This window comes from Hydractinia symbiolongicarpus, chromosome 13, assembly GCF_029227915.1.
Source record: "Hydractinia symbiolongicarpus strain clone_291-10 chromosome 13, HSymV2.1, whole genome shotgun sequence".
NCBI lineage: Eukaryota > Metazoa > Cnidaria > Hydrozoa > Anthoathecata > Hydractiniidae > Hydractinia > Hydractinia symbiolongicarpus.
In genome coordinates, this window is record NC_079887.1 from 21,868,511 (window position 1) to 21,891,269 (window position 22,759).

General features: G+C 37.2%; 5 protein-coding genes across 5 annotated transcripts; 3 read left to right on the top strand and 2 right to left on the bottom strand.

Moving 5' to 3' along the window:
• Window positions 1-2,106: 2,106 nt before the first annotated feature.
• On the top strand, window positions 2,107-3,361 carry LOC130624012 (uncharacterized). Its single transcript, XM_057439568.1, has 3 exons — window positions 2,107-2,780; window positions 2,861-2,996; window positions 3,067-3,361. The coding sequence occupies exons 1-3, from the start codon at window positions 2,531-2,533 to the stop codon at window positions 3,284-3,286; spliced, it is 606 nt and encodes a 201-aa protein (XP_057295551.1). The 5' UTR covers window positions 2,107-2,530; the 3' UTR covers window positions 3,287-3,361.
• Window positions 3,362-10,695: 7,334 nt separating this feature from the next.
• Window positions 10,696-11,435, bottom strand: LOC130623821 (uncharacterized). The gene is made up of 2 exons (XM_057439347.1): window positions 11,315-11,435; window positions 10,696-11,119 (listed from the first exon to the last, which is right to left on the bottom strand). Exons 1-2 carry the CDS (start codon window positions 11,399-11,401, stop codon window positions 10,883-10,885), a joined length of 324 nt encoding a protein of 107 aa, XP_057295330.1. The 5' UTR covers window positions 11,402-11,435; the 3' UTR covers window positions 10,696-10,882.
• A 2,135-nt stretch (window positions 11,436-13,570) lies between these two features.
• Window positions 13,571-14,203, top strand: LOC130623219 (uncharacterized). Its single transcript, XM_057438697.1, has one exon. It carries the CDS (start codon window positions 13,571-13,573, stop codon window positions 14,201-14,203), a length of 633 nt encoding a protein of 210 aa, XP_057294680.1.
• Window positions 14,204-15,094: 891 nt separating this feature from the next.
• Window positions 15,095-15,826, top strand: LOC130623221 (uncharacterized). Its single transcript, XM_057438698.1, has one exon. It carries the CDS (start codon window positions 15,095-15,097, stop codon window positions 15,824-15,826), a length of 732 nt encoding a protein of 243 aa, XP_057294681.1.
• Window positions 15,827-16,391: 565 nt separating this feature from the next.
• On the bottom strand, window positions 16,392-18,485 carry LOC130623222 (putative uncharacterized protein DDB_G0271606). Its single transcript, XM_057438699.1, has 2 exons — window positions 17,225-18,485; window positions 16,392-17,008 (listed from the first exon to the last, which is right to left on the bottom strand). Exons 1-2 carry the CDS (start codon window positions 17,811-17,813, stop codon window positions 16,392-16,394), a joined length of 1,206 nt encoding a protein of 401 aa, XP_057294682.1. The 5' UTR covers window positions 17,814-18,485.
• Between the last annotated feature and the right edge of the window lie 4,274 nt (window positions 18,486-22,759).

The following is a 22,759-nucleotide window of genomic DNA, read 5'->3' on the forward strand; positions in this document are numbered from 1 at the left end:
GTACTTTACGTGCCGAAGATCCAAAACAAACTGTTCTCTCTATCTTACCTAACCGATAAGGGAGTCGATGTGCAGTTCAAAGGCAAGGATTGCGATATCACCAAGGAGGGGAAGCAGTATACTATTGGACATAAGTACGGTAAACTTTACAAACTTAACACGATAAAGCCACGAAACGAGGAAACGTGCTGTATCGGGAAAACAATCAAACAGGATTCAATCGAGCTGTGCCACCAATGATACGGTCATCTGGGATACGACAACCTCAAACTCTTAAACGATAAAGAGATGGTAAATGGCCTGAATATCGATACCAAGGAAGCCGTCGATCGAATCTGCGAAGGATGTGCAATGGGGAAACAGCATCGCAAATCATTCCCAAAGAAATCGCAAAGCACCACAACCAGATTGCTCGAGCTGATTCACAGTGACGTGTGTGGACCGATGGATGTACCTTCAGTGGGAGGTTCCAGGTACTTTGTGACTTTTATAGACGATTTCTCAAGATACACTACTGTCTACATGATGAAGCAAAAGTCTGAAGTGCTTGAAAAGTTTGGGGAGTTTGTAAACCTTGTTGAAAATCGCACTGGATTGAAAGTCGAACGATCACACGTGGAGAACAAAACTATAAAACGCCTTCAGATAATGGTGGTGAATACTTCTCAAAGGACTTTGACGAATTCTGCAACAATCGAGGAATTCAACGTGAACCGACCATTCCATACTCTCCACAACAAAACGGAGTTGCTGAACGCATGAACCGCACCCTACTGGAAACTGCACGATCAATGCTGCATCACGCAAAAAACCCCTTAACCTATGGGCTGAAGCTGTATCTACCGCATCCTACACACGGAACCGAAGTCCTACTGCTGCACTGAAGGGAGCAACGCCTTATGTACTTTGGCACGGTAAAAAGCCTGAAGTTAGTGGCCTGAAAGTGTTTGGCTGCAAAACGTACGTGCATATTCCCGAATCAAAATGTAATGGAAAACTCCAGAAGAAATCGTTTCCATGCGTTTTTGTTGGATACCCTGCGAACGAAAACGGGTACAAACTGTACAATCCTGAAACGAGACAGATGCTTCGAAGTCGTGATGTCATCTTCGTAGAGAACGCTTTTGACATCGAAAAATCGGACAACGTAACTCACGAATTTTTCACTGGAACATTCAGAGAAGCTGAGGCAGAAGCTGAAACGGAACAACCAGGAAACAACATCGGTGAACCGCAAGTCGCTGTCGAAGAAGATGCCAGACCACAACGAGCAAGGAGACCACCTGACAGACTGAACGTTCTGACAGGTAATTGGTGGAACCTGATGGAGGTGGCATCGGTCGCAGCTATGGACACTGAGGAGCCAACGACCATTGAAGAAGCTTTAAGCGGTGTGAACTCAAAGCTATGGTCTGAAGCACTTCGTAATGAATTTGATTCGCTGAAACAGAACCAAACCTGGGACTTGGTTGACTTACCCCCCGGTAAGAACATTGTTGGCACTAAATGGGTGTTTAAGCACAAACGTGATGCTAAAGGCGAGATCACCCGGTGTAAAGCTCGTCTACAGGGATACTCTCAAAAACCCGGTGTCGACTATTGGAGTGTTGAAATATGTGACGCTCACTTGCTATCTTTTATTTAGTTGTGAACCGGTGGTTCTATTATTTTATGGTAGAACTGTCACGTGCACTATATTACGCACATTTTTTTTTATTCTCTACGTTTTTCTGTGATCAGCTTGTTTTTTATAAGAGAAAAAGTACTCTATGAGTGAGAAACTCTGTGTGTCTGTTTTTATCAGTGACTTCTTCTTGATTAGTATCCTCATCTCAGCTTTCCCAGCTGGAATCCGAGTCAGTACTTGGTTTAGTATTTCGCCTGATAGGCTCAAATTGAAATCCTACCACATTTTCCCTGCTGCTCATTTTTTTGTTTGTTTCACAACTTCTGGGTATTGCAATTGAATGATGATTACTCAACCGAAGTTAGTATTCATTTTCAAAGTTTCCTGAAATTTTCACGGGGTAAATATACTCATCACCAATGAATTTCACTAGTAAAGTTTGAGTAAAAAATTCCAATGCGGAAGATGATTTACGATATTCTAAGAGGGGACGTCAGAGCACTCACAGGTGAAGAAATTTATGAAACAATATGACGGATGGTTTACCTCGTGTCGGAGATGAATTTTTAAAGGGAATATGGCGTGAAAAATTATTTTTACATATATAAACCACTTTTCAAAGTCATAAAAGAATATCTAGTTCTTATGTTTTGAAGATAAACAAAAAAAAAACAAACAACATAAAAAGTTTCACATGTTTACATTACAGTCGCCTTCTTCAACGAGGTCGTTTTAACGCGGTCAGAGATCTGGACAATCACATTAGTATGCGTAATTATGCGACTTACGTAAGCAATTGTATAGAAAAAAAAGTGAGCCCCCGTAAAAGTAGAAGGTTCTTTTTAGAAAAAATATGTAATGTTTTGAGAAAGTAAATAACAAACATTCATATTAAATTTTATCATGGATCAACCAACGGTACTTGGTTTTCAGTTTGAACCAGAATTTCAGGATGATGAAGAACATTCTGAACCTGAAGAATATTCTGATATTTCTTTGGATGATGCGAACTTGCGAGCTATTACAGCGGAGGGAGATAGGAAAGCTGGGGTCGATGGTTGGTGTACTTGTGGGCACTGCGTCGTATTGGATACGGAAAGAGAGTGCATATGCTGCCACGAGATAGACGAAATAAAATATTTCAAATTAGACGGTTTGCTTTAGTTTATTTCTATTTACAAAATAAACAGTGAAACAATTACACATACAATCTAGTACCCAAACCTTTTTTAGATTGCAGATGTATCACTGAGCACGATAGCTTTTCAAACGTTATGCTGGACAGGGGTGTTCTGTGGACTGCTTTGATATCGTTATATGACAGGGAAAATGCATCTTTACCATGTGATAGGGATAACGTACCTAGCCAGTAAGTAGAGTTATATAAGAACATGTAATATATTATATTATCCATAAATGAAATATATAACCTATTTTAGATCATATCGCTACGCATCGTACAGACAGTTTAGTTGGTTCATCCATACTAGGTTGGGACGAGGTGTGCGGAGAGTCATTCCTGCTTGTGTCGTTGCTAAAATAAGAACAGCCTTCCCTTCTGAAAGTGGTAATTACACTAGGTTTAGAGAGGGAGGAACGAATGTTCCCGAGATTGAAATGGTGTGGCAATTTGCAGCTCACGAAGACGAAAGCGACTAAACCGTTCATTAGTATACGTGTAAAATATCCATGTAAATAATATATGTATGAAAATAGTATGTAAATAATTATATAAGCTAAGAAAATAAAAAGTCACTACAGTTTTAATCTGCTATACTTAGCTGATTGCTCAATGATAACTTCACGGTCTTCTCTCTCTGATGGTGCTACAGTCAAACTGAGCTTACGTTTGCTGCGCTTTTCCGTGGTTACCTTTCTATTTTCTTCAACTCGTGTGATTATATTACCGAGTATGTCAACAAGGTATATCTGCGGGAATATCTGGTGTTGCATGTCCCAACTTGGATCAAAGCATTTTTCTTCAAAATGTTTTGAACAAACAAAGACCCTTTTAGGTAAATTTTTTCTCCGCAAAGCATGTATCCACTTTTTGCGCGTATCTTCATTTGAACTTTCTCGGGATTATTAGCCGTATGATTAGTACAACCTACAGCAGCACACCACGCCATTTTAAGAAATATCGAAAAAAAGTTTTTGAGCATAAATGTTTTTAAAATATATCGACGGGGGTTAAATTGTATAAAATAAATCTAAGTTTCTATTATAAATTATTAATAGGTTTAAGAACAAACTTCGCGTGCGGTGTGTGTGAAGAGGAAGGCTTCTGTATTTTCTATAAAATTGCTTACGTCACAGTAAATCGATTATGCTATATCGCACTTGATCGTGTTTTCATCAGAAACTATCATGGCGGTCGAAGAAGGCCACTCTCGTGGCGAAGGTTAAACTTTAAAGAACAATATTGTGCGTAAGAATTACTTTTTAAGATATATTAATGCTGAATTATTGTTTCGTGCTATATGAAGTTTTTATATGCAAATATTTATAAAACATGCTATATTCCCTTTAAATCTTTGAATAGGCATTATTAACTTATAAGTGCAAATTAAGGAAAAAAACTTAAGCGAATTTAGGTCAACTTGATTTTTCTCGTAAGCTTTAATATCTTTAAAATAGAAATAATCGTGTAGTAAATTTTTGGTGTCAACTATGACGAAGTTTTCTCACCTGTCGCAAAGTACAGTTCTATTCGTACTGTACTAGCCATTGCCAATCAACTTGATTTAAACCTCCACCGAATGGATGTTAAAACAGCATTCCTAAATGGAGATCTCGAGGAAGAGATTTTCGTTAAGCAACCGTCGATTGCGAAAGAGTCTCTATCAGTTAGGGACAACTGCAAATTAGACTATTTCTCCTAAATAAGCTAGTAACTAAATTAGGAGATTTTTAATAGCTTAACTTAGAGAGAAAAGTCTATTTAGGAGATGGAATTTTTTAATCGACGATATCTTCGCAATCTTTGTTGGTCGCGCGATTATTTTTACTGTACTACTTGCTGACTTAGTCATCTTTGCTTAGGTGAAATTTCATAGAATTTGCATGGCGGATATAAAATGTATACATGAAAACGTGCCCACCAACTAAACTCGTTTCCAATCGACTAGAAATTATATCTATGTGACTAGAACAAGGTCCGGGGCGAGATTGTCCAAATAGCTTATTTAGTCTATGATAGCGTAATTAGGACATCATAGCCTAACTAGTATATTATTTTCCCGCAAAAAAACTGAAGGTTTCGCGCCACAAGTTTCCTTTTTCATTATTATTGAACTTATTAGAAAGTAACATACACGTCTTAAAAAATGGCTAGTTTAGACAATGCTGAACGAAAGTTGTATGCTGATAGATACTGTGAGTATCGTACTCGCCAAGTTTGGCACAGTGAGCACGAACATGAGTTTTTTATTGCGTTTTGTGTGATAAATGGTTATCATCATTTTCAAGTTAGAATTGGTATAGAAATGCCAATGACACTAGTTCGGGAGCCAGAAACTGTATATGACAGCAATGCAATTAAATGATGATGAGGTGACAAAACAGCTAGCTCTAATGATATTTCTTGTCTAATGACAGCTGGTTCTACTATAGTTAGAGGTTGCAACCCTCTAGAGATTTTTCAAAGTCCATACATGAACTGAATCACGAACTTTTGGATATCGTCGTTAGAGAACGCACAGGAGAAACTGTTAGGCGCATAGCTGGGCGTACTGTTGGCTGAGTTCCAAAAGTTCACATTCCGTGCTTAGCTCTCGTTGGGGTCGGACGTATCTAAACGGTCCGGTCTTGGCGCGCTAAGTCGAAGAAAGAAAAAAGAAGACTAAAGCTTGAAGAGCTCCTGCTTTGACAGCTAAGTCCTTTTTGATTTATTATATATTGTATTGCCTTCTTGACTTCATTTATATCTTTTCATTTCTTTAATTTGTTGTTTTGTAAGTTTTTAAATTATTGTCTTTGTTAATAAATTGTTTTTATCCCAGTCAGTTTTTTATCCATCTATCTTGCTGTGTTGTGGGTTCCTGCTGCTCCTTCTGTGTAACATCGTAAGGAAATGGGCTTGCCTCAGATCCTGTAAACATAGTTTTGGAAGAGCACATAACCGTAGAATGATCTCTCTACGACTTAAAAATAACTTTACCAAGGTAGGAAACCCCACATTTACGCTAAAACTGATTTTTGTGTTTGTTGTATTTTTGAGCAATACAAAACCTTCGTTCAAAAGTAGCTCACACAACAACAATGAAATGAGTCGACTAGATAGGAGTTTCTTTCTATCTCTTCACTTGATGCCTGCAATAGAGTTTCTGAAAGCCAGCTCACTCTCCAATTAAAATTAATGGCTTTATCAAAACTTAAGCCAAGCAGGCACAAGTATTTCTATTTTTTAATCCTCTTGTCAGGGGACATCTGCCTCAACCCAGGTCCTGTTAAGTATTCCTGTTCTTCATGCTTAAAACCTGTGGCAAAAACACACAAAGCACTTTCTTGTGACAAGTGTGGATTATGGGCTCATAAAAAATGTGAGCGTATTTCTGATAAAAAAAATATCAACAATTTATGAAGACTCCTGAAGATAAACTTTTTTTCGTTTGCAGTCCCTGTTTTTCTCGAAATTTGCCCTTTGCTAATGAGGAGTCATTTGGTGACGAAATTCCGGACAACATCAATATTACTATTGATGAAAACTTTGATTTTGAGGCAATCAGAAATTGGAAGGGCTTAAAAATGGCCCATCTCAACATTGATGGTCTGTCATCCAAACTAGACTATGTTAAACTTCTGCTACATCAAACAAAACTTGATGTATTCTCCATCTGTGAAACCAAATTTGATGACACCATCACTGACAATGACGGTAAAATTGATGGCTATGTTTGTTATAGGAATGATCGGAATAGACGAGGTGGGGGTGTTGTAATTTTTGTTAATGAAAACTTGGATAGCCACCTTTTGAAACACCTTTACTTCAAAAATGTTGAATCACTATGGGTGAAAGTGTGCCTGAAAAAAACTAAACCTATTTACGTGTGTGGGGTTTACAGGCCACCTGGAGGTAGTGATTTGCAGAGTACCGAAAACCTGTGTACTCATTTTAAACAGTGTTTTAACAAGCTCCCAAAAGAAAAAGAAGTTTTTATCTTGGGAGATTTTAACTGTAACATGCTTTCAAAATATGCTCTTTCCTCCAAAATAAAGGAATTATGCTCCACTCTTTTCCTAAAACAACATATTACGGAGCCAACTCGTGTTACTGAAAATAGTAGCACTCTTATAGACTTGATACTTTCTAACAGTTCTTGTATTTCTAAACTGGTGTCATGGATTTAGGCATCAGTGATCACAATTTAGTTTATGTGATCAGAAAATTCAAAAGGTCAAAATTTGAACCTAAAACATGCAAGGTTCGTAGCTACAAGAACTTCAGTGAAGAGGCTTTTCTGAAGGACCTCAGGAATTTAGACTGGTCATATTTTAATAATTATGATGACCTTGATGAAGCATGTGAGAAACTGAATAAAAATGTTAAAACAGTGGCTGACAAACATGCCCCTTTCAAAACACATAGATTTTCTGGCCGTGTTGAGGCATGGGTCACTGATGAATTAATAATAGCCATCAAAGAAAGAGACTTCTTGAAACGGAAAGCATCAAAAACAAAATCCATCATAGACTGGGAAGCTTTCAAACAAAAAAGGAACCAGGTAATAGGTCTCAAAAATCGACTTAAAAACGAGTACTATAATGACGTTTTGCAGGAATTTCAAAAACGGCCAAAACAACTTTGGAAAACCCTAAAAAAACTGGTTCCTGATAAGTCAGGCAATACTACCTCGATAAAACGAGTAGTCCAAAACGATGGTACAGAAACTTCTCACCCAAAAAAAATTTCCAACACATTCAATTCATTTTTTGTCGGTGTTGGTGCCAAACTAGCCTCTAAATTTTCTTCTGACACTACTTATGTTAATCCACCTGTTAGCGGACACGATTTTCGGTGGGCTCGTATTGAGACCAAAAGTGTCGAAAAAATAATTAGTTCACTAAAACTTAATAAAGCTACAGGCTTGGACGGAATTGGTTCAAGACTGCTAAAAGCAGGTTCGTCAGTTTTAAGTATTTATTTATCAAGTCTTTTCAACAAATCTTTATGTACTGGTTATGTACCTAAATGTTGGAAGACTAAAAGGGTCTCGCCTATTTTTAAAAGTGGCAATAAAACAGATCCTACTAATTATCGGCCTATATCTATTTTGCCAATTCCTATGAAAATTTTTGAAAAGTTAGTGCATGAGCAAATGTCTCATTTTATTTCTGAGCACAACTTCCTGAATCACAGACAGTCCGGATTTCTAAAACTCTTTTCCACAGAAACTGCAGTAGTCGATGTCTCTGATTTTATTCTTACTGAGCTCGACCAACGTAACTTTGTTTGTGCTGTGCTCATTGACCTTAAAAAAGGTTTTGACACTGTTGATCATAAAAATTTCTTAAAAAAACTATGGTGTTTTGGCATCAGAGATGCTGCCTTTGACTGGTTCGAGTCCTACTTAACGGGCCGAATGCAGCTGACTCTTGTAAACGACACAGGATCAGATCTGCTTCATGAAGACGCTTTTGGGGTGCCGCAGGGATCTGTGTTGGGGCCCCTGCTCTTTCTTTTGTATATTGATGACTTAAAATCTGTCATCAATTCAAACTACCACCATCTATATGCAGATGATACAATAATTATTTCGTCTTATAAAAACTTGGATACCCTTGTCTCCCAGGTCGAGTTAGAACTTTCGCAAGTCGACCTCTGGCTGAATAATAACAAAATGACTATTAATACGGACAAAACTGAAACAATCTTTTTCGGCAACCACAGCCAGTTAAAAAAAGTTGAGAACAAAACTATCAACTATACGGGTATTCCTTTGAAGAGGAGCGAAAAAGTTAAATATCTTGGGGTAACATTTGATCAAAAAATGCAATGGGAAAAGCACATTAATGACATAAATAGAAAAATACTAATTAAATATTCTAAAATTAGAACCATTGCAACCTGTTTAACACCTCACACAAAAAACCTTTTAATTAATGCACATGTCATGCCATATTTCAACTACTGCTCCTCGGCATGGGCTTGTGCCACCCAAGGTAGATTGGGAAAACTAGAAAAACGATTAAAATGTGTCCGTACCTTTCTTGGGAAAGAGAGGGAATATTCAATGAATAATTTACTTATCAAAAACGATGCCATATTAGTTTTCAAAGCCATGAATCACATTGCTCCTGATTACATGCGCTCAAAATTCCTTTTGACAAAAAGCTGTCATAATCATCAAACAAGAGGAGCTTCGAAAAACAGGTTCACACTTCCCTTGGTCAACACGGAATTTGGCAAAAAAGCCTTCCCATTTAGAGCAGCAAAAGTGTGGAATAATCTTCCAGACCAAGTGACCTGTGATGGAAGTCTGCTTTCGTTTAAGACTTCCATCTCTAATGTATTTGGCAAATTCTAATGGAGATCACTTTTTAACTTTTTAACTTTTGTTTTTTATTCTTTTTCTTTTCAATTTTCACAGATTATAAATGTTACTATGTTTGATTGAGCTGAGGCAGTCTAAGGTTTATCATTTTTTGTTTCTTTTTTGTTCTAGTGGCCCCCAGTGGAAACAATCCACTAACTTTAGGTTTTTGTGATTTTCTGGGCTAGCCACTTTAAATATTTATTATTATTATTATTATTTAGTTATTGCTGGGATACTTTCACCAGCTATTGACAGTGGAAAAATTCGTCAGGCTACAGCGTTTTATACAGGTGGCATGTTACACGGGGACCATCCAACATTAGGAAAAGGACCTAAGTTAGAGTGCATGTATTGTTTTGAAACAGACAGTTGTGACACTGTAACTAACGTAATTTCTGAAATAGGAAGAGTGACACAAGTAACAACACTGTAATTATTGAGTTTTATAGAATTTTATTAGGTATAAACATAAAATGGCAAATATATTTGATGAAAATCTAAACCTAGTCAAAGTAAACAACGCAAATAAAAGAAGAGTGGCTGAACCTGGGTTTAGTGATGGAAAAAAAAGAAAAAGTGGGACAGAGTTTGTTGTGGACCAGGCAGCACGTAGTGACTGCTGCTACAAAAGACGGAATGGCATACTAAACAGTATGTCGTTGTTAAAGTTGTGTACAGGTGATGATGTCACTGTTGACTTTCAACACGCAGTATCGAAAGTGAAAAAATTATATGGCACATGCCCAGCTTTGATTTTTGAGAAAAAGTTGCACAGCACTCAACACGAACTTCAACCCAGAATCAGCCACCCACTGTTTTGAATTCGATAGAAATGGAACAACATACACCCACACGAAATAATACAAATTTAGACAATGTACTAAGTTTTTTGACACCTTCTTCCCTTACTGTAACAGAAAACGAGATAGATGAAAATACATGTAAAATGTGTAATGAAAAACACAATACTGACAATGACTTAGATTCCCCTTGGATTGGATGTAGTGCAAGAGATTGCAAATATTGGGTGCATGTAATATGCATTGGGTTCAGCCAACAAAATGTTCAAAAGTTTGGCGATTTTTGGTGTCCAACTCATATGAAAAGACACATTGTCAAGGCAGCATCAAAATTAAAGCGATAAGTTAATTTTTGTCATTTTATTGAGTGTTCTTAGGTTTTTTTTTAATTTCTTCAATTTTTTAATTTAATTTAAATTTCTGTTGATATATGTACTTATATATATGATGAATGATTTCATTACCTAATATGATATTACGTGATCCTGCATCATCTTTTAAATCTAATAAATTTGATGTGTTCTCATAAATTCGATCAAAAGCATCTACACATCGAGAAATGCGTTGCAAAGTACTTTTATCAACACTCCCTTTTGGTGCCATCATCTTTTGTCGTTTAATTTTTTGTTCCATCAAAAAATCCCCACCTTGATTTCTGCCTTTTGTCTTAGTAAATGAAAAAGATGAATTTTTGTCTCTCTGTTCTTTTACTTGAGGTGGGTAAATCGCTTTGTTTTGCAAATCCCTGTATTCGATTTCTCGGTAATACGGATGATTAAAGCCAAAGAACCAGTCATCAAACGAATATCGACCAGCATCACTGATAATGATATCATTATTACGGTCCCCTACTCTCTGTGTATAAATCCCCAAACCGTATGTTAAAACAAGCTGCAATATAAGTTTAACTGTTGGTGCATTTATTTTGTGTTGCCATTGCATGAAACCCATAGCACTAACATTATCGCTTTCTTGAGAGTATTTGTAAACTGTTCTAACATAGTTCCATGTAAAAAAACCTCAAAAGCTTCCCATGCTTTGTGGTTGTCTTTACAGTCTTTGAAGAATGAATATGCCTTTGGAGATTTGAAATTTAGGATATCTCGGCCCAGGGGCTCTAAACATATGTTGTCAAGAACCTTAAAGTATCCTTTTACCTAAAAGAGAAATAGTTGATTTTATTATTATTTAGTAACATCTATATTATATTATAAAAACACAAAAAATATATTTATGATGTATGATACTTGTAATATATATTTATATATATATACATATTTTTAGAAAAGATGCATTTTCTTTTAGAAGCAGTTAAATCTTCTTTCACTTATTAAAAAAAATTGTTTGCATACCTGGTTCATATTCAAATGTCCCAAGCCTGGCAGCAACGTGATCCAATCAAATTCATATTTATCTGCCTCAATTAATCGACTTGTCATGACATAAGGTGGCCCATCACAGCCCGAATATGTCCAAAATCTGTCTTTTGAAATGTTTAGGTAACTTTTTAGCTGCGTAAGGATAGTTTTCAAGTTGTCGTAACTGTTTGGATTACATAATATGGGCTCTCCAACCTGAATAAATGGGTAGTTACAGCTCGATTTTTCTCCAAGGTTTAGATATTTTTCACCAAGTGAGGTTGTTCGACTTAATTTTTGAGGTTCCTCATTGATTTTCTTTACCACTGAACTACACACATCACAAACTCGTTTGCATCTGTCATATGTCTTTCCACATTCCTACATTAAACAGAAAACAAATAAGGTAAGACAAACAATACACAACATTTCCAGAACCTGTTTAAAATCTCTAAAACAGGTTAAACCAAAAAAGTACGAGTATTTGAAAAATAGCCTACCTCATTTATACATCGACGTTTCTGAAAAGTTAGTAAATCTGAGATGCGTTTACTTATGTCACTTGTTTCACTTTTAAATAACTGAATCATGATCACCTTGTAAACAAATGTGTAGTGTTGACGTTATAATATCTACACCTGAATATTTCTCCTTTGATATATGGTGGTTACGTACTATATACTTCCCTATGTTGTCAAAGTAGGTTTCTACGTCTCCGGTGGGTTTTTTAACATTTCACTACCAACATCTTTTAACCAAGTTAGGTACGATGAATAACCACCAGCTGGGTAAATCTTTCCATTTATTGTTGTTACAATTTTTGATTTCGAAATACATGACTGGATCAGATTAGAAACAAATGAATGAGGAAGTATCCAATTAAAATTTACTAAGAAATATATATTCTCGATTAGCGATGCAAGATAAAATATTGTGGCAGAATCCCCTTCATTTTTCAAGTTTCGACCTGACACTCCCTCTATAAAGGACACCAGAATGCTTTCCCTTTGGAATATAAACTCCTTTGGATCAAGTTCACACAAATATGATATGTTTTTATAACTTTTACTTAAGTGTTGCCCATCACAACAAGAACTCTCTTCCCAAGATAATAAAACAGCAGTACCCATTTAGTATCGGATATGTCAATAATAGCTTCAGACAAAAAAGTAATTAATCTGTCAATCAAATACTCCATGCTGTTACCATCAAAGAACGCTGATGGACAATTTTTGTCATCGTCAGATTTCGTTTTTATCATGTACTCAGTCATTGAAATGCATGCTTTGCAGAGGTAGAGAGCTCTATCTGGGATGTATTTATGCAGCCGCAGATAACCCACTACACTAGATTTGACTTTAGCTCTTTCTATATGATAAACTGGATTACATTTATTTTTATTTTGAAAAGATACCAAACGTCGTGATCAGTACATTTGCAAAGCGCGTTTATCCCATCCGCCATCTTTTTTTAAATCAAAATAGTCTATTTGGGCGGTTTTTTAAAACACGCCGGAAAAAAACGTTGTGCGCATGCGGATCAGTGGCATAACAAACTAAAAGCAATATCTTAAAAACGCACCATAACATTTACGAAAATAATACTTCTACGTCCGTGGGAGGTTTGTTAGATCATTTTGAACCTTAAAGATCGGTGCGACCACGAACCAGAAGACTGTAATAAGCAAATTTAGTGCTGATAGCCTAGTTAGGAGATAAATTTCGCCTAATTTGTCTATCATAGCCTATTTAGGCGGAATAGTCTAATTTGCAGTTGTCCCTAACTGTCTATGGCTTGAAACAGTCTGCACGATGCTGGAACAAAACCATCGACGAATACCTCAAGGAATCAGGATACATACAAAACGATGCTGACCCTTGCATCTATCTCAAACGATTCATCAAGGACGGACAGGAAGTTATCCTCCTTATTGCTGTATACGTCGACGACCTGCTGATTGCATCAAAGTACGACAAAGAACTCCTCTCCGAAAAGCAACAGATAGGTGAACGTTTCGAAATGGGTGACGAAGGGGAAGTTCACTACATTCTTGGGATGGCCGTCAAACGAAACCGTAAGGATGGAGTACTTACAATCGACCAACACGCGTTTTTATCATCTGTGCTGAAACGATTTGAAATGGAAGATTGCAAGCCAGTAAGCTACTCCACTCGAACCTAACACAAAGTTCAAAAAGCTGAGAGATGACGAAAAACCAGTCAATCTGAAAGAGTACCAATCTGTCATTGGATGCTAGACTTGTCCGCTGCAGTGGGAGTGCTTAGTCAAGACATGTCAAAACCTGGAAAGCAACATTGGGTTGGTGTTAAACGAGTTCTCCTATACGTTAGAGGAACCATCGACTATGGTTTGGTGTACAAGGGGAGTAAAGCTTACGAAACGATGAACTGTTTACGTGGCTTCGCCGACGCTGATTGGGCTGGAGATGTGGTAACACGAAAATCGACTTCCGGATACGTATTCCAAATCGGAAATTCCACGATTTCATGGAAATCGAAACGTCAGTCAATCGTTGCACTTTCCTCGACCGAAGCTGAATACGTTTCATTATGCAGTGCAACACAAGAGGCAGTATGGTTGCGAGTCCTGCTTGATGGTATGGGGTTCAAACAGGCAAATGCTACTACGATTTTTGAAGACAACCAAGGTGCAATCGCTCTTGCGAAAAACCCCGCACATCACTCACGAACAAAACACATTGACATCAAGTACCATTACATACGCGACGCTGTCTCGACCAAAGAGATTACGCTGAAATACTGTCCAACACAGGAAATGATTGCCGATTTATTGACAAAGGGACTCCCTCGACCACAGTTCGATAAGCTTCGCTTAGAACTTGGAGTGACCAAGATACATTGAATTTGACATTGACGAAATGACTATCGTGACGGAGTGACCGTCAAGTGGGAGTGTTGAAATATGTGACGCTCACTTGCTATCTTTTATTTAGTTGTGAACCGGTGGTTCTATTATTTTATGGTAGAACTGTCACGTGCACTATATTACGCACATTTTTTTTATTCTCTACGTTTTTCTGTGATCAGCTTGTTTTTTATAAGAGAAAAAGTACTCTATGAGTGAGAAACTCTGTGTGTCTGTTTTTATCAGCGACTTCTTCTTGATCAGTATCCTCATCTCAGCTTTCCCAGCTGGAATCCGAGTCAGTACTTGGTTTAGTATTTCGCCTGATAGGCTCAAATTGAAATCCTACCACATTTTCCCTGTTGCTCATTTTTTTGTTTGTTTCACAACTTCTGGGTATTGCAATTGAATGATGATTACTCAACCGAAGTTAGTATTCATTTTCAAAGTTTCCTGAAATTTTCACGGGGTAAATATACTCATCACCAATGAATTTCACTAGTAAAGTTTGAGTAAAAAATTCCAGTGCGGAAGATGATTTACGATATTCTAAGAGGGGACGTCAGAGCACTCACGGGTGAAGAAATTTATGAAACAATATGACGGATGGTTTACCTCGTGTCGGAGATGAATTTTTAAATCTTTGAATAGGCATTATTAACTTATATAAGTGCAAATTAAGGCCGGAAATTCCCGAGCGGGCAGGAAATTTCCGCCCGCGCGATTCTCAGTTTCAATTTCCATTGAGCGGGAAATTTTAAGCACGGCAATGAATATGAACAAATATGGCTGCTATAAACAAGCTTGTGTTGTTGCAAAAAAAAAATCTTGATTTTGATCATTTTAAGAAGAAGATTTCGAGGAAGAATTGGAAAATACAAAAAAAGTATGTGGGTTAGGCAGTTATTCAAGGACCGTGCGAGAAGAGGAGAATTCAACATTTTGGTAAAGGATATGATGATGTTTGATCATTTTTACTTTTTTCAAACCTTCCGGATGCATCCCCATATTTTAGAAACTTTGATTTCTTGGGTTGGACCTTTCATTAAAAAATCGTCATTTAGAAGCGAAACAACATCTCTTGCCGAGCGACTGTGTTCAACTTTACGTTATTTAGCCACGGGAGATGCTCAAATTTCACTTGCCACTCGATTTTGGATAAGTCCAGCGACTGTTGGGAGAATTATCAGAGAAACCTGTCAGGTTTTATGGAATGTCTTGTCAGAAAAAGGTTATCTTGATGCTCCGAACTCAAAGGAAAAATGGTTAAAAATAGCTAATGATTTTAGAGATACGTGGAACTTTCCGAACTGCATTGGTGCAATTGATGGGAAACACGTCGTTATACAAGCTCCTCCGAGAAGCGGGTCCATGTTTTACAATTATAAAAAAACATATAGCATCGTGTTGCTCGCTGTGTGTAATGCGAACTATGAATTCACACTGGTTGATGTAGGAGAATATGGTAGACAGAGTGATAGCGGAGTTTACACTAGCAGCAACTTGGACACGCAATTGATAATAATTTACTTAACATACCAACGCCAAGAGCGATACCAGGCTACCACTCTAATAAAATGTTCCCGTTCACCTTTGTTGCTGATGAAGCATTCGCACTGAAAACATTCATGATGCGACCATTCCCACGCAGAAATGTCCTCGACTCATCAGAAACAATTTTCAACTATCGTTTGTCACGTGCAAGGAGAGTGATAGAAAATAACCTAATTTTATTTTGAAAGTCCGTTGAACTTACACTACCTACTTGAATTGAACCTATTGGTACTCAGGACTTTCAAAATTTCTTGACTACAAAGTCAAACTGACCTACTTTTCTGCAGGTCACGAAATATGGAAGATTGAGCTTGCTTAAAATCAAAAAAAGAAATTACACATTGGCACATACTCATTAATTTTCAGAAGTACAACTTCATAGTTGACCACCTTTATTCATATATACAACTAATCATGTTTTAGAACAGTCGAAGACAGCTTTTTATGTGCAAAGAATGCAAAGGGATAGTTCCCCTGAAGTTAAAACTAAGGTTTGTAAAAATTTGGGAGTGCCACAATTTCATGCATGGATTTTAAGTTACTTTTTTTTAAATTTAAACCGAAATGGTGGTACTTCCAAACATTGACTCATTTTAGTTCAAAATCTACATCTGTAGGTCTTCCCCAAACTCTATTTTGAAAAAATCTCTTGAATTTTCAATCTTGCTTGTCTGTTTTTCACAGCTGGGAGACTTTTCAAAACAGGAATCAAACTCATGCAAAACAAATGATCAGCATCATTTTTTTCTTCTCTGACATTGGTTGGTGTTGGCTTGACAGGTTTACTGATGTTGCTGCACACAGCACTGACATCTTTCAAAGAATTGATCAACATCACATCGACATCTGAGGCCAATTTTTTCTTTCGTTTTGTTGCAGTGGATGTTGGCTTGTAATACGGTTCAGTTCGTGATGATGTTCTGGATGTTATCGAAGAAGTTTCATCATCATCCGATTCAATTGATCTTCTTTTCGACACCTCTGGACTAGTTAAAGAATCATCAATTGACTGTTTATTTGAATGCTGTGAGATTGGAAGTGACATCTCTGGGCTGGCTAAAGAATTATCCACATTACTATCACTTTCGTTTGATGACACTGCACTTCTGAGAAAACTAAGAGCCTCAAAATTTCTACATTTTGCGAGCTTTGATACAGCTGCACCGGATCTCGTTTGTTCTTCTCGTTTATGCATACAACGGCTATAACTGTCTCGAATAAGTTTCCACTTGTTCTTCAAAACATCAACTGAAGTGAAGTAAATAAAAATAGATATGCAACATTTGTTGTATATAAAGTAAATCACAAAAACAACTTTATTCATTCAAAAACACATATTATGTATACTGTATTCAAGATCACCAGGGAAATATATGTATACAAACACACTAATTACTTGATGTATGAAAACAAACTGTCACAGTGAAGCCAGGTGGATAGAAAAGTTCAAAAGTATGGGATTACCTGTAAAAGCTCCATTTAACGATGCCGAAATTATCTCCCAGGCTTTTTTCTTTTTAATTTGGTCACGGTACACGTTCAGCTTTGTATTCCATAAACATGGATATTGCCGTACTAGTTCGATTAATACTTCAGGATCTACCACTGATGCTCTTACTCTTGTAGAAAGATTATTTGGTGCTACAGCAGTTTGTTGTTGAGATTGGTGTCGTTGTTGTTGCAGCAGAGTTTCATCATCGACAACATTTTGGGCCTCTCTGCGTAATTGCTCAACATATCTCAAGTTGCTCTCTATCAAGTGGTCGGTTTCGACGCTGTTGTAGGAGCTTTCTTCCTGAAAAGCTGCATTATTGTTGCCATCTTCTTGTTGTTCATCAAGTTGCTGTTGTTGTTGCTGAAGTTGTTGTTGCTGAAGTTGTTGTTGTTGTTGCTGCAGCAACCAAGTTTGTTGTAAGCTGCTAGCTGTAGCTGCTCTGGGAATAAAAGCATTCCCCTCTTCTTGTCTCAGTTGTTGACGATCTTGCTGTTGTTGTTGTTGCTTCTGCTGTTCGTAGAAACGTGTCACAGCATTTGGTAGAGATCCAGACGCCATTTTGAAGTTTCTTCTCCTCAGAGGTGAATTCTGATTGGTTAAAAAACAAATGTCTCTTTTGGCGGGCGGAAAAAGTTCCGGGCCTTCTGGGATGGACGCAGATGGATGGAGAAAGCCTTTAACTTCAAAGGTTTTTGGTGAATGCGGTTTGGATTTAAGAAGAGCTATAGCCAACGTTATAAAGAAGTTATGTATAGAAAATGTTCAAGATCAATCGCTTGAAGCATTTACTGCTTGCAGACTCGTACCTCTAGACAAAAAACCTGGAGTAAGACCAATTGGTGTTGGAGAAGTCTTGCGAAGAATATGTGGCAAGGTAGTGATGGCAGTTCTTCAGAAAGACGTCCTTAAATCAAGTGCGGAAATTCAGATGTGCTCGGGTCAGAAGTCTGGCAGTGAAGCGGCAATCCACGCGATGAGGGAGGTATTTGACAGTGAAGAAACAGAGGCTGTTTTACTTGTTGATGCAGCAAATGCCTTCAATAGTATCAACAGAGAAGCACTCCTGCACAACGTCAAGATTGTTTGCCCGACTATTGCATGTTATGTCATCAATTGCTATAGATTTCATGCGAGGCTTTTCATCATTGGAAGTAAAGAAATAAGATCCAAGGAGGGTACTACGCAGGGTGATCCGCTAGGGATGGCAATATACGCAATTGGTCTAACACCCCTACTTAATCTGATGGCTGACAAAATATTTTAAACTACTGTTGCTGCTTTCGCTGATGACGTTAGTGCAGGTGGAAAATGTAGAAATTTGAAAGTTTGGTACGATAGATTGATGCAAATTGGACCATTGTTCGGTTACAATCCACAACCTCACAAATCTTGCCTAATTGTAAAACCAGGACACGAACAACTGGCGAAAGCGACTTTTGAGGGCACGAATATCCAGATATGTACTGATGGTGAAAGACATCTTGGCGCCTCGATCGGAAGTGACAGCTTCAGGAAGGAGTACTGTGAAAAAATGGTAACGAACTGGGTGAAGGAGATATCTTTACTTTCAGATATTGCGCTATCACAGCCACAAGCTGCTTATGCCTGTTACACAAGTGGTTATCAACACAAATTTTCATTCTTTCTCAGAACAATACCTGGGATTGAGAAGTATCTGAATTCACTTGAAGAAATCATACGACATCGATTGCTACCTGCTATTACTGGTGGACACATTGTAAACGATGATGAACGCACACTCCTGTCTTTGCCTCCTCGACTTGGTGGTTTGGGAATTATCAATCCCATTGAACGAGCGCCCACAGAGCTACGAAACTCAGAAAGCATAACTGCTTCTTTGAAGAACGAAATTCTTCGTAAAAATGTTGTTGATGAAGAAATAGTATCATTGACGGCAGTAAAAAACAACCGGAGACAACAAAATCTGGAAAAGTTGAAAAATCTACAATTACGTATGACACCTGAAGCTGCACGATTGAACGAGTCAAATATGGAGAGTGGTGTATCAAATTGGCTTACAACTTTACCAATTAAAGAGCTGAACTATGATCTGAACAAGGAGCAGTTTTTTGACGCTCTACGTTTGCGATACGATTGGACAATCCCGAAACTTCCATCAGAATGCGTGTGTGGAAGCAAATTTAATGTTACACATGCGCTATCATGCAAGAAAGGTGGCTACGTCTCTTTACGACACAATGAGATACGAGATATTACAGGTAAATTACTGGAGGAAGTATGTAAAGATGTGAGAAAGGAACCATTGCTGTTACGTTTAAGCGGTGAAAGAATCCATCAAAACGGTATTTTATCACAGGAAGCACGATTAGACGTCAGCGCAGTCGGTTTTTGGACCCCTGGTCAACGAGTATTTTTAGATGTACGGGTCTTTGACCTCAACGCTCTGAGATACAAGGGTCTTTCTCTTGACAAATGCTTCAAGAAAAACGAAGAAGAGAAGAAGAGAGGATACAACGAAAGAGTTATGCAAGTAGAAAATGGAACATTAACTCCCCTTGTTTTTGCAACAAACGGTGGTATGGGAAGAGAGTGTAAACGATTTTATCAGAGACTGTCTGAAATGATTTCCGAAAAAAGAAACATCAGATTCGCAGAAGCCACGAAGTTTATTAGAACAAAAATTTCCTTTAGTCTGCTGCGATCAACACTACTTTGCCTGAGAGGTTGCAGATCCTTCGCTCGGGACCACCAGCTGACAGATATGGAACTCGGAAATGTTGTATCACTCATTCGATCCTGAATAATCAAGTGTGTTAATTATAAGTGAAACCATGTTGACCTGTAAATTGTTAATAACTTTTTTATTTTATTTTGGTGTTGTTGTAAGTTTATTTATTTATTTGTGGCAAATATATGTAAGGCTAAATTGGAAAAAAAAAAAAAAAAAAAAAAAAAAAAAAAAAAACGTTCAACATTTTGAACTTTCATTTTCGCCTTCTCGTAGACAATTTTTCCGCCGGAATTGATTTTTTTTCGGCACATTTGCTGCAAATTTCCTGCCCGCTCGGGAATTTCCGCTGAGTGGAAAACGGCCTTTAAGGAAAAAAACTTAAGCGAATTTAGGTCAACTTGATTTTTCTCGTTAGCTTAAATATCTTTAAAATAGAAATAATCGTGTAGCAAATTTTTAATAGAATTACAGCTTCTGCCAAATTAACCAACTTTCATTCATCAAAACGCGCCTAGTTAAAAAGGGAAATGACTAAAAACTTGTTTCTATTAGACTTTAAATAGATTTGCATTTTGATTGCTAATTTCTCACCCCTTAGGTTTATGCGTAAACTTAGGGTAAAAATGCACGAGGCGTTTAATTTTAGGACTTCGAGGAGTAAGTGTGCTAAATGGTATATACAGTTACCCAGATAGCTTACCATGGTACAATTTCACTGTAGTTACAATTTCACCAGCTAAATATAAATTGCATTCACGCCACTATCAGGCGCAAAATTACGTAAGTGCAAAGCGACGCAGTGTAATAGGATGTTAAAAATAAAATCTGAAGTAGAATCTAATACTAGATATCGAAAAAAAGAAAAATATTAGCAGCGGGGTTCGATCACACATTATCTTGTCTTTGGAGAGTAACAAGTCCACTTATTACCTGAGTTAAAAACAAAGAATAGCACAGTTGACCAGAAAGTGGTCAAAGTTTACTTTAGGAAGATAGGGATGTCTAGTTTCTGCTGATGACCGTCCGCGGACCTCTTCGAGGTGACCCAGCTAGACATCCAGGGTACTTAGGTTCAGAAATATGGGTCGAAACCCACCTGCCCTTAGTTTAAGTTCTGCTCATCTTTTCATATGTGTTGTGTCCTTTTTACTTTTCTATATTTTTTTAATTAACAAAGGGAGAATTGTGCATTTTGAGGCATGTTCTCTAGAGCTTAAGTGTCTTGTGCCCAAAACGCCAAACAAGTTGGTCCAACTCATAATTTCACCTATGCGTAAGGGAAATGGCGGAAATTAAGACTGCGTATCTTCCATATGTTTTTGCAATTTAAACATTGGCATTAAAAACATTTTTTTTTTAACCTTGTTTTTAGGTATTGGAAAATCTGATTTTTGCTGTTGATTGATCGATTCTTACCAACTAATAGATATAATTCACTTATACCGCTGTTTAAATACTTTGTTTATTAAATCAAGGGACCGATTTGGACTTCTACAAGAGAAAACATACGTTTTTATTTAGTTTTGCCTGTTAGAAGAAGGGTCTGGAACATAGATACAAAATTTTAAATATAATATTTTTTTGATCAATTCATAGTCATCAGAAAAAGAGATAGTCTGGGTACCCGGGCCGTTTATTTACGTTTGTTTTGTTTTATGGCGCAATGATGAAATTATTGGGGTGGCCGGAGCAACCAGGGACGTATTTTGAACAAAATGGCTGAAGCGGACGCTTTTATTTATGGTGATGACTTCGATGCTATTCTTGCAGCTATCGAAGACAACCTTTTAGAGGAAGATAAAGAATTATCTGTTCCTGTAACAGATATTGTTGATGAGGTTGTTGCTGATTCCATAGAAGAGGGTTTTAAATGTGATCAGTGCGAAAAAATATGCAAGACATCAAGAGGTTTAACCAGACATAAAAATAGCAAGCATGGCCCTACTTCTGGGGCTGAACCTCATCACCAAAAGCCTGAAAATAAATTACACCCTCTATACTTGAAGAAATACATCGGAGAATGTGCTTCCAAGCTAGCTCTAGATGAGTGCTATAGTGAAGAAACGAGAAAGGGGTTTTTGATGTTTCAAAAGCCAACACTAGATGATGCTAGATACACCTTTGAATTTATTAAAGATGTTGTAGCCAGTTTTAAAAACAATAGCGAAAAATTTTATGCCTCTTTTTACAAATGTGTTTCCGAGAATATTGTTTTCAAAAACTTATTAAAAAGAGCATCAGTTATCCTAGGATTTGAGTTAGCGAATTAACAGGAAAAGCAAATTATTAAATATCTAACAGGATATGTTTTTGGAACACTTTACAGACGTATACGTAGATCGAAACAAAGTCGTAGTATCTTGAATCTGCAAAGCATACATCTACTTATTGCTGGTAAATCAACTGACCAGGAACACGATACCGAAATCAATACACTAGTTCGCATTAAAGACCGAGGCGGCTTATGGACAGTAACATCAGAAGTTTTTGAAATTTTTTCCATAGTTGAATCCCATTTCCGCCAAGAGTCTAGCACCACGCATAGAAGTATTGACAGTAAAAAAATGGTATCATATCTCATAAATAATGCAAGAATTTTATGCAATTACAACAAATTAAAAAATGCTTCAACTGAAGAAGTTAGTAAAGAGATAGCTTTGAATTTACTGGAACATCTTATCATGTTGTATATTCGTGTTCGTGTATATTCACTTGTGAAGGATAAATGTCAACGGCACAATGTTAAATCAAAGGCTAAAAAATCACGATCGTTGCGAACTGAAGTAAAAAA

Bases quoted from the DNA above. Each gene is read 5' to 3' on its own strand.
- LOC130624012 (XM_057439568.1), top strand. From the start codon at position 2,531: ATGGATCAACCAACGGTACTTGGTTTTCAGTTTGAACCAGAATTTCAG. The intron at 2,781-2,860 runs GTTTGCTTTAGT...AACCTTTTTTAG, and splicing joins AAAATATTTCAAATTAGACG to ATTGCAGATGTATCACTGAG. The intron at 2,997-3,066 runs GTAAGTAGAGTT...AACCTATTTTAG, and splicing joins AGGGATAACGTACCTAGCCA to ATCATATCGCTACGCATCGT.
- LOC130623821 (XM_057439347.1), bottom strand. From the start codon at position 11,401: ATGACAAGTCGATTAATTGAGGCAGATAAATATGAATTTGATTGGATC. The intron at 11,120-11,314 runs GTATGCAAACAA...TTTCTCTTTTAG, and splicing joins GACATTTGAATATGAACCAG to GTAAAAGGATACTTTAAGGT.
- LOC130623219 (XM_057438697.1), top strand. From the start codon at position 13,571: ATGCTAGACTTGTCCGCTGCAGTGGGAGTGCTTAGTCAAGACATGTCA.
- LOC130623221 (XM_057438698.1), top strand. From the start codon at position 15,095: ATGTGGGTTAGGCAGTTATTCAAGGACCGTGCGAGAAGAGGAGAATTC.
- LOC130623222 (XM_057438699.1), bottom strand. From the start codon at position 17,813: ATGGCGTCTGGATCTCTACCAAATGCTGTGACACGTTTCTACGAACAG. The intron at 17,009-17,224 runs GTAATCCCATAC...ACTTCACTTCAG, and splicing joins GTTAAATGGAGCTTTTACAG to TTGATGTTTTGAAGAACAAG.